Source organism: Lemur catta, chromosome 1 (assembly GCF_020740605.2).
Source record: "Lemur catta isolate mLemCat1 chromosome 1, mLemCat1.pri, whole genome shotgun sequence".
In the NCBI taxonomy this organism is placed as follows: domain Eukaryota; kingdom Metazoa; phylum Chordata; class Mammalia; order Primates; family Lemuridae; genus Lemur; species Lemur catta.
Window position 1 is genome coordinate 117,935,684 of NC_059128.1, and position 16,619 is coordinate 117,952,302.

Consider the following 16,619-nt stretch of genomic DNA (forward strand, 5'->3'; position numbering starts at 1 on the left):
CCCCCTACCCACTGCTGGCACTTCCAGGCCAGGCTCTGTGGTGCTTGCTCTCGGCTGTCTGCTTATCGCCTGTCTCCCTGGGAGAGCAGGAGCCTGTCATGAGGGCATTGGGGTGCCCCTAGGGCCCCCAGGATGCACCAGGGCATGGGGTGGGCACGGTAAAGATGCCTGAGCTGGGCCATCTGGACGCCGGGCTTGTTAATAGCCGACCACATGAAACTCCCCAAGTGGAGGAACACCTGCAGGTCCTGCCTCCCCCTGGGATGGACCCCCCCCAGATCGCCTCTTTCAAACTCTAGGGTATGATGCTGTGTCCTGCAAACTCCTTGGAAATGGGCCCCCTGGAGTCGAATACTTAACTTCACAAATACAGCATGTGTAAGACAAAACACTGTCTGTTTATACCTTTTTCATTTTCATTATCCACAGTCTGTCTGAAGCTGTGTGGTGACACTGGTGGCCGCCTTCTTGACATGACCACTCACTCACTGCTGTGCTTTGAAACCACAAATGAGGCAGGACATGAAGCATGATTCCAGATGTGACTCTTGGTCACTTTCTCGCATGTTTTAGACAATCTTAAAAACTCCCTTTTCTAAGGAGCCCATTGTGATGCTGCATTTGCCAAAACAAGAAAGACCTTTTTAGGCCAGGTGTGGTGGCTCACGCCTGTAATCCCAGCACTCTGGGAGGCTGAGGTGGGAGGATTGCTTGAGGTCAGGAGTTCAAGACCAGCCTGAGCAAGAGCGAGACCCCGTCTCTACTAAAAAATAGAAAGAAATTAGCTGGACAACTAAAAAATACGTAGAAAAAATTAGCCGGGCATGGTGGCACGTGCCTGTAGTCCCAGCTACTTGGGAGGCTGAGGCAGGAGGATTGCTTGAGCCCAGGAGTTCAAGACCAGCCTGTATAACATAGAAAGACACCAAATTTTTTCTCTACAAAAAAATTTTAATAAATCAGCCAGGCAAGGTATGCAGGACTGTAGTCCCAGCTACTTGGGAGGCTGAGGCAGGAGGACTGCTTGAGCCCAGGAGTTTGAGGTTGCTGTAAGCTAGATTGATGCTACGGCACTCTAGCCTGGGTGACAGAGAGAGACTCTGTCTCAAAAAAAAAAAAAGATCTTTTTTGATACGTGGGATGTGGTTGTGGGGAGGAACAGAGCTGCCAGGTGTCTTCCTAACATGACGCAGATGCCTCCCTCACTCACCTGACCATTTGACACACAGTTACTGAGCATCTCCTAAGTACCAGAGATCATTCTAGATGCTGAGGGTATAACCAAGAACTCTGCTCTCATGAAGCTGAGGAGTGGGGACGTGGACGACACGTAATTGACCCCACAACAGGCCAGGTCAGAACCGCACAGAGGCTCGAGGCTGGGGCAGAGCCGGGAGGAAGGAGCCCCAAGGGGGCAGTGTGCTGGTGTGTGCAGTTGGGCTTACATGCAAGTGAATAATAAAGTCCATTCCAAATCCCTGCAATTAATATTTTTAAAAGACATTTAATCACAAACTTGACCTTTTTTGGGCCACATGTTAAGCAATCCCGAGAACCGTCGTGCTGCATGCTGAGAGGTGGCCAAACGCTGAGGCCGCGTACCTGTGCTTGCTTGATGCTGTGTTTGGGGGACAAGCTGCCAGTGCTATTGAGGCTGCTGACGCTGCCATGGGACGGTGTGGAGCGGAGGCTGTCTTTTGGTGGGGGGCTGGCAGGCAGGACAGGGACGGCACCAGGGAACACAGTCTTCTTTCTCTTGGAGAGTGGGATGAGGGACGGGGGCAGGACGGAGGGCACGGGCTCCTTTTCGAGGGCTCGGTACACCAAGTGCATGGCCTGTAAGTACAAATGACAATGGACGGCAATGAGGGGGCAAGGCCAGGGGCCACCAGGAGCAAGAGAAGGCAGAAGGTGGCCCTTTCCAGGACTGCAGTGACACAACAAAGACTCTTGAGAGGACGCCAAGTGACCAGAGTAAAAGTAATCTTTTTTGATGAGTTATCTTCCGATGTGTAACTTTCCAAGACACTTGTTTAATTATTACACAACACTAAAATGAACACAAAGATAATTCAACCAAGCCAGAATTCATGAGCGTCCCTTCACTGCTCAGGAGGGCCACCAGCTCCAGGGCTGACAACTTCCGAAGTGCTGGAGCGTGGAAGTCTAGAGACACCTTGAGAGCTGCTTGTGCTTCAAGATACTCAGCTACTCAGGAGGCTGAAGCAGGAGGATCACGTGAGCCCTGGAGTTCAAGGCCAGCCTTGTCAACATAGCAAGACCTCATCTCTAATCAATCAATCAATCAATCAATCCCATATTCAAGGGATGCAGAAAATGCAGCCCAAGGGCATGCTATGCAGAGGATGGGAGGCTCCCCTGTCCCTGGTGGGAAAAACAAACTTGGTCTAAAACAAGGACTTAAAAAGTCCATTTTAAAATCTAACGAACACCAAAATCACAACCCTCCTCCCTTCAAAAGAGCTTTTAACTTGCTATCTGCATAGAGAACAGATGAAAAACGTAGATAAAATTTATGGTCACTTCAAAACAACATAATGTTAAACCCAGCTAGTGACAAAAATAAATGCAAAATGACACAATTCGAAGACCCACTTACAGACTCACACATATCTTGACTGAAATGATGAGAAATGATCAAAAGAAAACAAAGGGAACTCAGGGTGAGGCAGGTCCCTGGGCACCTGAGTACATGCTGGGCCGGTCACCCCATTGCTGGGGTCCCTCCCCAAGGGCCACTCAATCAAGTACGATCAGAAAAAATATAAAAAATACATGATGAGGGGCTGGGAGGAGGAGGTGATAGGAGTTAGTGTTTAATAGGGGCAGAGATTCAGTTGGGGAGGGTAAGAAAGTTCTGGAGAGGGATGGGGGTGATGGTTGCACAATGCTATGAGTGTGCTTAACGCCCCTGAGCTATATATTTGGAAATGGTTAAGATGGTGAGTTTTTGTTGTTGTTTTTTTTTTTTTTTTTTGAGACAGAGTCTCACTCTATTGCCCGGGCTAGAGTGCCGTGGCATCAGCCTAGCTCACAGCAACCTCAAACTTCCGGGCTCAAGCGATCCTCCTGCCTCAGCCTCCCGAGTAGCTGGGACTACATACAGGCATGCACCACCATGCCCAGCTAATTTTTTCTGTATATTTTTAGTTGTCCAGCCAATTTCTTTCTATTTTTTTAGTAGAGACAGGGTCTCGCTCTTGCTCAGGCTAGTCTCGAACTCTTGACCTCAAACAATCCACCCACCTCAGCCTCCCAGAGTGCTAGGATTACAGGTGTGAGCCACCGCACCCGGCCAAGATGGTGAGTTGTATGTATATTTTACCACCACGTAATAAGTCATTAATGACAACCACTGAAAATAACAGGATGACCGGAGAAGCCTGGAAAACACTCAAGGTGGAAAGGCAGAACCAAGCTCACCTGTGCGGGAAAGGAACACAACTGAGTGCTATGGGGTGTGGGGGGTTAATGAAGGGAAAAGTAAGAGACACTTGTCATTTAACCTAGATATTTCAAATTTCAAAGGCTTTACACACACGTAAAGTAAGGTAATCATAAGCTCCCTTCATGTGTACATTCTAAATCACATTTTAAAGGTGTTTGAAATCCTTAGGACAGAAGATGCATCCTGGTATACTGTTGTATTTCATGGTTTTTCTACTACTTTGAAATCCCCAGATAATTCACAGGGTAGTTGGACATTTGTTTTTTGGTTTGGTTGAACTCAATTACTAATTATTAAAGCATCAAAGGGCTACTTTATTCTACTTTCTTTGAGACTCAACGGAATGAGGAGAGTGATTAAATCCCATTACCGGCACAGAAAGGCCAAAGATGGGAGGGAAGGAGGCGGAGGAAAAGGAGAATGAGGAAGAGGAGGGGAACCTCTATCATTCAAATGTCTGTGCCCCTCCAAAACTCACATTGAAACGTAATCCCCGGTGCAACAGCATTAAGAAGTGGGGTATTAAGGGAGGTGGCTAGGCCATGAGGGCTCGACCCTCGGGGATGGGACTGGTGCCTTATAAAAGGGCTTGAGGGAGTCCATCACTCCCTTTTTGCCTTCCTGCCACATAAGGACGATCATCCCCTCTGGAGGATGCCGCAAGAGGTGTTACCCTGGAAGCAGAGATTAAGCCCTCACCAGACATCGAATCTGCTGGGGCCTCAATCTTGGATGTCCCTGCCTCCGGAACTGTGAGCAACAAATTTCTGTTGTTTACAAATTACCTGGGCTCAGGTACTTTATTATGACAGCAGGAATGGACTAAGACCAGTGTGGTGACCTGGGCCCAGGGGGAGGAAGGCAGGCTGGGGGGAAGTCAGCCCAGCCCACCCAGCTGCAGGGGTGCGAAGGCACCCACGGGCCAGGAGGGCCCTGCCATACACACAGATCCCCTGCTGTACCAGAAGAAGAGGATGGGGACACCTGGACCTTGACACAGGCAGACGTCCATGGCTAGGGGGTATGGCCCTACACACAGCTACTGCCCAGCTCTGTCTGTAGAGCAAGCCTGTGAGCAGTGGCACCCAGCAGCCACAAGCACCCCCAGCACCTGGAGCCTGGTCTCTAATCCCATTCCCCACTAACAGGACCCAGGGCTCCCTGGGGAGACAGCAGAAGGCAGGGCTGGGACGGGAAATGCACAGGGGGATCCAGGAGCATCTCCTTGGGCCAAAGGTAAACAAGTGCTCAGATGGGGAGGAACGAAAGGACCAAAGGGGCCAGCTGGGAGGAGTGCTCACAGGTCAAACTCAATCATGTCAGGAAGGATTATAAACAGTGGAACTGAGGATGCAGCCATGAAGCCACACTGATATAAATCAACTCCTTATTGTAGAAGGCCAACTAATAAATGTGCAAAGAATGTTAGAATTAGAATAGAATGTCCCCACGTGGCAGCCATCATCATCATAGCGAACTTGGGGGAGATTCATCGGCAGCTGCTAGGACTGGCAGGTGAGAGTCTGAGAGTAACCAGGTATTTACATTCTCAAGGTGCCCCCTCCCCCAGAGATGGGCTGAGCACAGAAAGGGAAAGAGAGACTGTAGGGAGAAACCCGACAGCCTCCACCTTGACCCAGCGATGAAGGGCAACATGGCGGGAAGACACATGGCGACATCATATTCCCATGGGGGTGGCGTTCCTGCCCCATAACAGTGCAAGACCTGGGTCATTACAAGGAAGTGGCAGCCAACCCCACACCTAGGGACACTCCGCAACTACTGGCCTGTGTGCTTGGAGACGTCCACACCACGAAGACAACTGGAGGAGCTGCTCGAGGTTAGACAAAGTAAAAGTCACAGAACAATGGAATGTCACCCTCTTTTGACACAGGGACATTTGGGGACAACTGGTATACCCTTCAATTAGATAATAAATAATACAATCATAGATATACTAATATAGAATATAAGATATGCAGGAGATAATAAAAATGTCATAAATGAGCAGACATCATGACAATTTCTTGATTCTGAATTGGACAACAGTTATTTAAGGGAGTTCTTGTTTTTAGGAAACACATGCTGAAGTACTTTGGGGTGAAGAGGTATCGTGTCTGTAACTCAACTCCAAAATGGTTCAAAGGAATAATCTGAGAGACAGAGAGAGAGAGAAAGCAAATGTGGTACACAGTGACACTGGGGAATCTGGGTGAAAGGTATCCAAATCTGAAATGCTTGGGATAAGAAGTGTTTCGGATTTCAGATTTTTTTCGAATTTTTGAATCTATACATTACACGCACGGGCTAATGTGAAATCCCTAACCCAAAATCTGAAATCCTCCAGTGAGCATTTCCTCTGAGTGTCATGTCAATGCTCAAACAGCTTCAGATTTTGGAGCATTTCGGATGTCAGATTTTCATACTGGGATACTCAACCTGTGCAGCAACTTTTCTATATATTTGGAATTGTGTCAAAATAAACACTTTAAAACACATTAAAGAAGAAAAACAACTGAATCCAGAAATCCCCGTGTGAGCTGCACACTGCCTTCCTCAGCGGGGTGGGGAAGAGACACAGCGGGGCCTACCACAGCGAACTCGTCCCGGTCCAAGTGTCCATCCTTGTCGATGTCACTGAGGTCCCAGACCTGTAAGGGCGACACCAAGGCAGGTTATTAGGGCAGGAAAGGCCCATGTGAGAGCCAGCCTCACCCACCAGAACTCGGATTCTGAGTCCGTGGTGCTCACTGAGGTCTGGACAAGGCGATCGACATGCACTTTAGAACCAGTCTATGGGTTCCCTGAGAAACCATCACCTGCTGAAGCACTGCCAATCCCAGATCCACAGACTGCCAGACGTCATGATCATGATCATGCCCAGAGCTGCACATTAAACCTGGCCTGATTTTTTTCTTTAATGTCTTACAAAGAGATCTTAGATAGAAAAGACGGCTTTCATTTGGGCATAGGTGTTGCCCTGAACACAAGCCCTGTACACTCACTCCTGCAAAGCCAGCATTCAGGGCTGGGAAGGGCTGCAGGCGAGGGTCTAAGACAGGACTGTCGGTCTCGTCCCCTCTCCCTGGCCGCAGATGGTGAGATGGGTGCCAGGGAACGTGGCAGGCTGCTCACTGCCCTGCAGACGAGGTGGACAGGTGTGGGTTCTAGGCTGTGTTGGGGGCCAAAGCAAGGTGCTAGCTTCCCAGCCCAAGGCAGCCTTCCCGGACCAGCACGCCTGCCTGACCTGGACAACATGGGGCATCTCTCTGTGACACTCCACATGTCAGCATCACCCCTCCCCAGTCAGCCACTAGGATCTTGGCCCACGGAGGTTTCTTATATCAGGTCCTCTCCACCTCTGCTCCTGTGCACGTGACTTGGGCCTCACCCACTCCACACAGGCAAGAGCCTCCAGCTGGCCCCCTTGGCACCACAGGGACTGCTCCAGAATGCACACCTGTCCCTATCCCAGACTACCCCTTGGCCTGGTAGATGGAGCCCTGTCGCCTGGCTGCTACTGAGCCCCTGGCTGCTACTGAGTCCCTATACCACAGCCTAGCCTCCTTGGGCTCCACCTGGACCCCTGGGGACTGTGTGAGGATTCCAACAGGCTTTTCTGGTTCCAGTCTTCTCGCAGCCCAGGGCTTCCCCACCGCACCACTACTGACCCTTGGGGTTGAATCATTCTCTGGGGTGGGGGCATCTTGTGCACTTGTGGGGTGTTGAGCAGCATCCCTGGTCTTGGCCCACCGGATGCCAACAGCACCCAACCCAGGTGCAACAACCAAAAGTGTCCCCAGTCATTGTCTGACATCCTCTAGGGGACAGAAGTGTCCAAGGAGAACTCCAGCCCTAACCAGCATGCCAGGCTGCCTCGGGCCTCTGTGCCTTCACTCAAGCCGTCATATGCCCAGACTTCTGCCTAAGTTCCCCTCAGGCAGAGGGTGTGGCTAGGGGTACCACTTCTAGGAGGCCTTCCCTCCCTGCCCTGCTCCCCGACCTCAAGTGGGTCAGGGCCCATCCCCCGCCATCCTCAGTGGACCAAGCCATGATACCCAGAATGCACAATGCACATCTGACCCTGCCCCACCCTGCTGACAACAGGACCTCATCCCTTCTATGCCCTTCAATCAATGGGTAGTCCATGCAACTTCCTGACTGCCCTGAAGGCCCGTTTCTCCATCTGGAAAATAGGAGGGGGCGGCACCGTCCATAACTGGGTGGCTGTGAGTACTGGAGGTATTCATTTGTGCAGAGAGAGCATCAGAGCCGGGCCTGCACATACCAAGCCCTCATTAATGAGTATTAGCATCTCAGCCATTACTTATTTGACCTCCTTGACTGTATCTAATTTCATCCCCATTTTCCCAGCGCTCAGCACAAGGCCTGGTCTAGCGCAGACTCTGAAAATTGCTTGCTGAATGACAGAAGAGATGTATGATGTATGGGTGACTAGATGCACAGGTGAGTGACTGCAGGGGTGCATGGATAAACGAGTGCACAGGGACATGGGTGTAAAGATGCATCCATGCACAGATGCATGGATGAATGCATGCGCAGATGCACGGACGACTGAACGTCTCAGGTGTGTGCATGCACGGATGCACGTACAGTTCAGACGGTGGAGGGAGGGAGGGAGCGGCAGATGAGAAGCGACCCTGGTACCACAAGACCTAGAGCCAGGGCAGAAGGTTGGCAGAACATGTCTTTCCTAGCTGCGGCTCCCTTTCTAATAAAGCACATTCCACCACTGTCAGTCTCTGTTTTGATCATGATTTGGCTCTACAACAGTCTGCCATTTTACATCCAACTGTCAGGTATTTTGCAAGGACTGCCAAATAAACGCACACGCTGCACAAGAAAGGGCCACCGTACCCTGCTGAGATAAGAACTCATGCCTTCTAAAGCCTGCTGGTGATCAGCCTGGGTGCCCACCACAGGGCTCCGTCTACACCAGGCCACAGCTGACGTGAGGATGGAGGCATTTGAGCAATCCCCTGTTGCAGCTGTCCCATTTCAAAATAAAGCATCAAGACGGGCTCTACCAGGCACACCCAAACTAGGCCAGTGTCTGTGAACAAGTCATATAGATTTTAAGGTGATATTCAATGTCAACATTATTAGGTGAGTCAGGGTTGGCCTAAATTTTTGCCTTTCCCCAAGTGGCACACCTGGAGCCAGGGATGGCAGGAGCCACATGTGGACCTCCCACCGAGGCCTGCACCTCCACCTGCCCCATCGAAGCGATCCCATCCACACAGACTTCAACCACCCTCTGTAAGTCCAGACAGAGAACTCTCCAGAACACAGCCAGCCATGTGGAACGTGGATTTGTGCACAAAGCAAACCCACGGCGCCACCATTCAGACCTCACTAAGAGTGAAAACAGGCCTGGAGCGGTGGCTCATGCCTGTAATCCTAGCACTCTGGGAGGCCAAGGGGCGAGGATCGCTCAAGGTCAGGAGTTCAAGAACAGCCTGAGCAAGAATGAGACCCCATCTCTACTAAAAGTAGAAAGAAAATTAGCTGGACAACTAAAAAATATATAGAAAAAATTAGCCGGGCATGGTGGCGCATGCCTGTAGTCCCAGCTACTCGGGAGGCTGAGAGAGTAGGATTGCTTAAGCCCAGGAGTTTGAGGTTGCTGTGAGCTAGGCTGACACCACAGCACTCACTCTGGCCGGGCAACAGAGCGAGACTCTGTCTCAAAAAAATAAAAATAAAAAATAAAAAAATAAAGGCAGGGTACAAAAGAAAAAAAACAGAAGGAATAAGTTCTAGTGTTTGATAGCACAACAGGGCAAGTCTAGTTCATGATAACTTATTATATCTTTCAAAAATAACTAGAAGAGAAGATATGGAATGTTCCCATCACAGAGAAATGAGAACTGTTTGAGGTGATGGATATTCTAATTACTCTGATTTGAACATTATATATCGTATGCGTGTATCAAAATATCAATGTAACCCGTAAATATGTACAACTATTATATATCTAAAAAAATAAAAATAAGAAATAAAATAGGCCGGGCACGGTGGCTCACGCCTGTAATCCTAGCACTCTGGGAGGCCAAGGCGGGTGGATTGTTTGAGCTCAGGAGTTCGAGACTCTGTATCTACTAAAAATAGAAAGAAATTATATGGACAGCTAAAAATATATATAGAAAAATTAGCCAGGCATGGTGGTGCATGCCTGTAGTCCCAGCTACTGGGGAGGCTGAGGCAGGAGGATTGCTTGAGCCCAGGAGTTTGAGGTTGCTGTAAGCTAGGCTGATGCCACGGCACTCTAGCCCGGGCAACAGAGTGACCCTCTGTCTCAAAAAAAATAAATAAATAAATAAAATAAAGTTGACCCTTGAACAACATAGGTTTGAACTGTTCGGGTCCACTTCTACCTGGATTTTTTCAACCAAACAAGAATCAAAAATACAGTATTTGAGGGATACAAAACCTGAGTATACAGATGGCAACTTTTCATAAGTGTAAGGGCCAGCTTCAGGACTCGAGTATACATGGATTTTGGTATATGAGGGGGGTCCTAGAACCAATCCCCCAAGTGTACCAAGGGATGACTACACTTATATTTAATAGGAACAAAATTGAGTCTTTTTTTTAAAAAAAGGGAATGCACAAAATTTCTTAGACTTGTAGCAGAGTTGAAAGTACCTTTCCCTTGAGCTTTATAGGAAGGAAAAAAAAAGCAATTAACAATAGAAAAGAGCCAGGCATGGTGGCTTACACCTGTAATCCCAGCACTTTGGGAGGCAGAGGTAGCAGGATCACTGGAGTCCAGGAGTTCAAGACCAGCCTGAGCAAGAGCAAGACCCCATCTCTACAAAAAAATTAGCCAGGCATGTTGGTGAGTGCCTGTAGTCCCAGCTACTCAGGAAGCTGAGGCAGGAGGATCCTTTGAGCCCAGGGTTGGAGGTTGCAGTGAGCTAAGATTGCACCTGTGACAAAACAATGCACTCCAGCCTGGGCGACACAGTCAGACCCCATCTCAAAAAAAAAAAAAAAAAAAAGACAAACTATAGACACACACTCCTACACTCAGCACAATGGAAAAGGGGCAAGTCCAGATCAGGGGGCTTAAGGCTGAGCTCTGCTTGTCCCCGGGTCCTGTGCGGCAATTTCACTTGAGTCACCTTCCCATCTATGAAATGGAAGGACTCTAGCACCTTCCCCACGGGCTGGGGGAGCACCTGGGAGCCAAATCTGGGAAGCCCTGAGCCAGCCTAACTGTAGCAAGTGCCACATGACGGCTTGTGAAGCCCCTGATGACACGGGGTTATGCACAGAGCTAGAACCTTGTTAAGTGTCCCTGGGGTGGGAGAATGGTGCTGACCAAACACAGAAGCAGTGTAGAATGCGAAAGAACCAAACCCACAGCTCACTTACCCTGCCCAGGACATCAAGAGGTAGTTTTGAGTTCATGAGGACTGGCTTGACTTTGTCTCCAGAGAGCAAACCATTGATGGGTAAGAGGCTTTCAAAAATCCCATCAAATTTTGCCTTTTCTTCCACCTAGTTGGAAATAAAAAGTCTAGGTGAGTGAAAGAATGTACCTGTGTGAGTGTCCAAATCAAGTTCTGACCCAGAGCCAGGTGAAAACAGCTGTGCACCCACCATCACCTGGGGCTAAAAGCACGAGATGGTCTTAGAACAGTCTCAGCCCCTTGGGTTGCCCAAGTGAACGTATGCCTTGAAGGAAATGGCTGTCTGGCAAGCTCAAATCCAGGAGGGCCTGGCCCAGGTCTTGCTCTCTGCCTGAGTGGGGCAAGGGCCTCAGCAGTGGGGCGGTGTCTCTGCAGAGAGACAAAGATCATTCCCACCAACCTCGGAGGAGCTCACTAGTTCCAGAAACATGAAAGTGTGAATGAGTGTTAGTGATGAGCAAATAATTATCAGAAGAAGGAAGGGAGGGAGGGAGGGAGGAAGGAAGGAAGGAAGGAAGGAAGGAAGGAAGGAAGGAAGGAAGGAAAGAAGGTCGGTCCTCATGAACAGAAGGAAGATCTTGGCAGATTTACAATGCAGAGCAGCAGCCACTGCCATTCTGAAAGATAAAACTCAGGCAGCATGTAAAAGGAGCCATCAGTACGAAGGTCTGGGCAGTGGCCTTCCAGTCCACCCTCCAACAGAAATGAGGCCCACAGCGAACGGAGAGTGGAACCGAGAGAGAGCAGACCTCTCTCCACCAGCCTGGCTGTGCGCTGGAGCTCCTGGGAGCACTAAGAAAACACCCTCAGCAAGAATCCACCAACAGATGGATGGATAAACAAAATGCAGCATATCCGTATAATGAGGTATTATTCAGCCATAAAATGGAATGAAGTTTTGACACACACCACAACATGCTATGGGACTCGCGGACATTATGCCAAGTGAAATAAGCTAGACGAAGAAAGACAAGCACTGTACAAGTCCACTCACATGAGGTTCCTAGACTAGGCAAATCCCCAGAGACAGGAAGTAGAACGGTGGGTGCCAGGGGCTGGGAGAGGGAGATGGGGACTTAGTGTTTAATGGGGACAGAGTTTCAGTTTGGGAAGATAAGAAAGTTCTGGAGATGGACGGTGGCAACTGTTGCACAACATGAAGGTATTTGTCATTACTGAACTATATGCTTAGAAATGGTTAAGATGACAAAATTTATGTGACGTATATTTTGCCACAGTAAAACATTTAAAATTTTTAAAAAGAGAGGAAAAAAAAGACGGTGCCCTCGATAACACAAATGAGAGCTCCTGTAGACACTGCACACACCAGGGGCTGTTAAGCGCTGAGAGGCCAAACGGTCCAGTCCTGTCTGGGGTGCCTGGGATTCTCCCCACCCATCAGGCTCACTGACTCAGCACTCTGAGAGGCGCGGGAACGTTCACAATGGAAACAAGCACTTGGAAGTTCAGGCTGGGGTTTTTCACTGTGTCCATGAATGGGACACGGAATCTCTCTTTAGAAAGGCCCATCCCAGTCACAGCACCTGGTCCCTCGCTCCCCGGCTCCTCTCTGCGAGGCCTGGCAGGCCCCTCGGCCCCAGCCCTTCCAGTGTGGCCTGAGCACAACTCCCGCTGGAAGAGAGAGTAACACTTTAAGGAATGCGATCTCATGGGTCCCATTTCCCATGACAAAGCAGCTCTCTTTCAAAGTGAGCATCGTGCTGTTGGACGACCCAGAAATCCTTCAGTACTGTGACAGTTGCCAGCAAAGTGCTCCACACGGATGCAACTGCACAACTCCGTGATCACACGAAACCTCCTCGTGCCCCAACCTTTCCAAGAAGGGAACAAACCAACCCTGTGAACACAGGACAAATGTGCTTGGGGCAGGGGAAAGCTTGTCTTTATTTTACAACAAGAGTGTTATTAATGTTAGCATTTAAACCACACAAAAGTAAGAAAACGTGACAATCCTCTAAAAGAAAACGGAGGTGAGGAGGCCTCACATTATCTGGGGGAACGTGTCCACGTCCCACGCTCACTTCCTTTAGGAGGAATTCTGTGCTCATGAGAAGACAGCCCTCATTTTTTTCCTTTCTGGAAGCAATAATGCATCTTTCTAGCCACAACATCCTCTGTCTTAAAAATAACACTTTCAGTGCTAAGAGAAGCTTTCCACATGGCGATCGGAGCATTAGGAAGAATCATAACATGTGGCTGGAAATAAGGGAGAAAGCAAGGAACACATTTGGGAGTCTGGGTGCTTGCAAGTTGTCACAATTTCCTTTTCTATTCTCATCAACCAACACAAGCAGCAAAAACCACAGTATGTGACCTGAAAGTGCAAGACTTAAACTGCAGGCTTTTAAGAACTCAACTCCTGTAACTTAGCTAATTGTCCCAGTTGGCAATTCCCAATTACAGGGAAGGGCCATAGCCTTTTCAAAACATTTCCCTTTGAAAAGTTATTTCATCCAAATTCTACGGCAATTCACGCACTGAGACAGAATAGATGATACAAACGTCTGAATCATCCTATAAAACATCTTGAACGGTATCACACATCACCAGGACAATGCCAAGGGAAGCCAAGGAGCTGTCCCTGTTCACTTACCCTCACGGCCCAGTGGGCCTCTGCAGAAGGTGGTGTGACCATCAGAGGGCTGTTGGTGTCATGCTGAGAAGAGAGAGAAACATTTCTTTGTGGCTGGCACAGAATTAAATTACAGAAGGATGGGCATGCTGACAAGGACGCACATTTCAAAGTGCTTTCCAAAAGGGTAAAGACCTCAGAAAGTTACTCCCAGAATTATCATATGACCCTGCAATTCCACTCCTAGTATAGACTCAAAAGAATTAAAAACAGGTGTTCAAAAAAATCCTCATGCATGAATACTCATAGCCAAAAGGTAGAAGTGACTAAAATGTCATCGGTGGATGAATGGATAAAGCAGAGGTCCACCTGTACAATGGATTATCAGCCACAGAAAGGAATGAAGCGCTGACACCTGCTACAACGTGGATGAACCTCAAAAACATGACACTGAGTGAAAGAAGCTGGACACAAAAGGCCACAGTGTATGATTCCATTGATATGAAATGTCCAGAACAGGTAAATCTATACATAGAAATTAGATTAGTGGCTGCCAGGGCCTGGGAGAGGATTGATTACATAATGGGGATGCAGTCTCCCTTTGGGGTGATGGAAATGTTCTGCAGCTACATAAAGGCGATGGTACATCAAAGTGATAGTACACTGCAAATGTACTAAATGTCATTTGAATTATTCACTTTAAAATTATTTTATACTATGAATTTCACCTCAGTAACAAAAACAGGGAAGGGGACAGAAAACACTGAGATACACAAACACACACACACACAGAGGCATTAGAAGACTGCGAACGTGAAGGATGTGGACACTCACGAACTTAGGCGGAGGCATGTTCAAGTTCAGATTGCTCAAGGTAACTTCATGGCCACTCTGCGCACAGGCCACCAGTCTCAGTGCAACATAGAAACCCTGGAAATCCAAAAAAGTGTTTGTCTCGTGGTAAACATCACCAGGGCGGTGAGGGCAGGAAGGGAGCTGTCTCCAGTAGAAGCTTCAGGACAAGACGGTTTCACTTCAACAGTGGAGACTGTGCAAAAGCCACTTAGAGAGTAGGGGGAACTGGACTCACCCTAGGGAGATCCTTTAAATGAATACGCTAAACTGGATTTATCCCACTGCACGTGGAATGCTGTACGATTTCAGATCAATGTATTTTTCCAAAAATAATGAGCTCCCAACTTTTAGGAAATGCTAGATTGTATAAAGTAGCAGAGTTAATACGTTTAAGGTGACAAATGATGGACCAATTATGTGTTGACTTTTTTAAAAAGCAGTGAAATACACACAGTTGCCCGGGAATTTACATCTGAGGTTCCCATGATCCGCTGCTCCCCCCAGCAGCCTGACTGGACTCCACCTCCTCCTACCCAGGGACAGAGAACCTGAACGTGGCTGTCAGGTACCTCCACCCCTCCCCGCCCACCTCCTAACCCAGAACCTGCCACCCCACAGGCTTAGTGGACTTTGAAGATTTTTCTGAATGAATCAACTGGCCTAAGAACATGGATGGTTTTAAGGATATAAACACAGTTACAGCTTTAAAATTTTTTTCAAAGAGATACGCGCTAGATCGGCCTTTCTCAGGCTGATGTCCACAGAAACCCTTGTAGAGTATAGAGGGTGATACAGGGGTGTTGAGAAAAGGAGATGTAAGTAAGTTTAGAGGAACTGCAATAGGCAAAGATAACAGGTTTCTTCTCCATAAGGATTCTGAGAACCTTTCCCACGCATACATGCATCACGAATCTCAAGGAAGCGAGGTACGGCTGACCCTGCCTTCCCGAGGGACCAGACCACAGGCCACGGCACACCAGGAACAACAGCCCTTCGAATATAGTTTGGTGAAAGGCTGAACTAACTTAACTTATAACTATGACCACTTAAAATCACTTGTAAGTACAGGCTGAGTATCCCTCAACCGAAGAAATGCTTGAGACATTAGTGTTTCAGATTTTGGACTTTGGAATATCTGCATTATGACCACCGGATGGACATCCCCAATCTGAAAATACCAAATGCTCCAATGAGCATTTCCTTTGAGCATTATTCGGTGCTCAAAAAGTTTTGGATTTTGGAGCATTTAGGATCTCCAATTAGAGATGCTCAAACTGTCCTGTAAAATTCCATTTATAGAACATTTTTTTTCCCTTTAAAAGATAGAGTCTCACTCTGTCACCCAGGCTGGAGTGCTGTGGTATGATCAAGCTCACTGAAGCCTCGAGCTCCTGGTTTCAAGCAATCCTTCCACCACCTCAGCCTCCAGAGTAGCTGGGACTACAGGGTACATGCCACTGTGACTGGTTGTATAGAACATTCTTGAAAAAACAAAACTATCATGATGGAGGACAGACCCGTGCTTGCCAGGGATCAGGGTGTGACTACCAAGGGGCAGCACGAAGAAGTTTCTTTGGGGTGCTGGGACAGTTCTGTATCTTGACTGGGGTGGCACTTACATGAATCTATGAAAATCATAAAATTTCATAGACCTATACACCCCCTCTTTCTCAACAGTGCACGTCAACTCTGATTAAAGCCTTTAGTTCAGTGTTGCACCAAAGTCCGTTTCCTGGCTGTGATCATAGTGCTGTGGTTACCTAAGACGCTGTCACAGGGCAGAGCTGGCAAAAAATATATGGGAATGCTCCAAACTATTTCTGCAACTTCCATCAGAGTCTGAAATTATTTCAAAATATAAGTTCTGACAACACTTAAATCATGTGTAAAGTCAAAAAACATTAAAAGATATGCTAACCATGGAAGATGGCTCCAAGTGTTTAAAAGACCTTTATTTCAAAATGAAAACTTCCCATTCTAAGTCTGATAGCTGCATTTATGCCTCGTGACACTTGACAGTGGAGAAACTTGGAATGAAGTGTGGAGGTCACCCAGCCTGGGGGGCTCTGACCCAGCCCCTCCACTCGCTCTGTGCATGCGTGTATATACCTGTTTGTCCAAGAACCCTTTACCTTCTGGGTCAGCCAAGTCCCATATCTGCGGAAACAAAAATGCTTGTGAGCGTGACTGCTAATCACTGCCCGCGTGTTAACAAAAGCAGGAGTGGCCACCACAGCTACTGTGGGCCTTGCAGACTGACGGC

General features: G+C 48.2%; 1 protein-coding gene across 8 annotated transcripts in view; it reads right to left on the reverse strand.

The window, feature by feature from the left end:
- EPS15L1 (epidermal growth factor receptor pathway substrate 15 like 1) overlaps window positions 1–16,619 on the reverse strand; it is a 97,576-nt gene that overhangs the window by 56,510 nt on the left and 24,447 nt on the right. For all 8 annotated transcript variants that reach the window (XR_006735150.1, XM_045551281.1, XM_045551291.1 and 5 more), the window contains exons 4-9: window positions 16,466–16,513; window positions 14,336–14,431; window positions 13,523–13,585; window positions 10,871–10,996; window positions 6,061–6,120; window positions 1,603–1,836 (exon numbers count right to left, since the gene is read on the reverse strand). Coding sequence is in view for 7 of the 8 variants with exons in the window: in XM_045551281.1 (XP_045407237.1) it covers window positions 1,603–1,836; window positions 6,061–6,120; window positions 10,871–10,996; window positions 13,523–13,585; window positions 14,336–14,431; window positions 16,466–16,513 (627 nt within the window). In the remaining variant the exon portion in view is untranslated. The remainder of the gene's footprint in view (window positions 1–1,602; window positions 1,837–6,060; window positions 6,121–10,870; window positions 10,997–13,522; window positions 13,586–14,335; window positions 14,432–16,465; window positions 16,514–16,619) is intronic.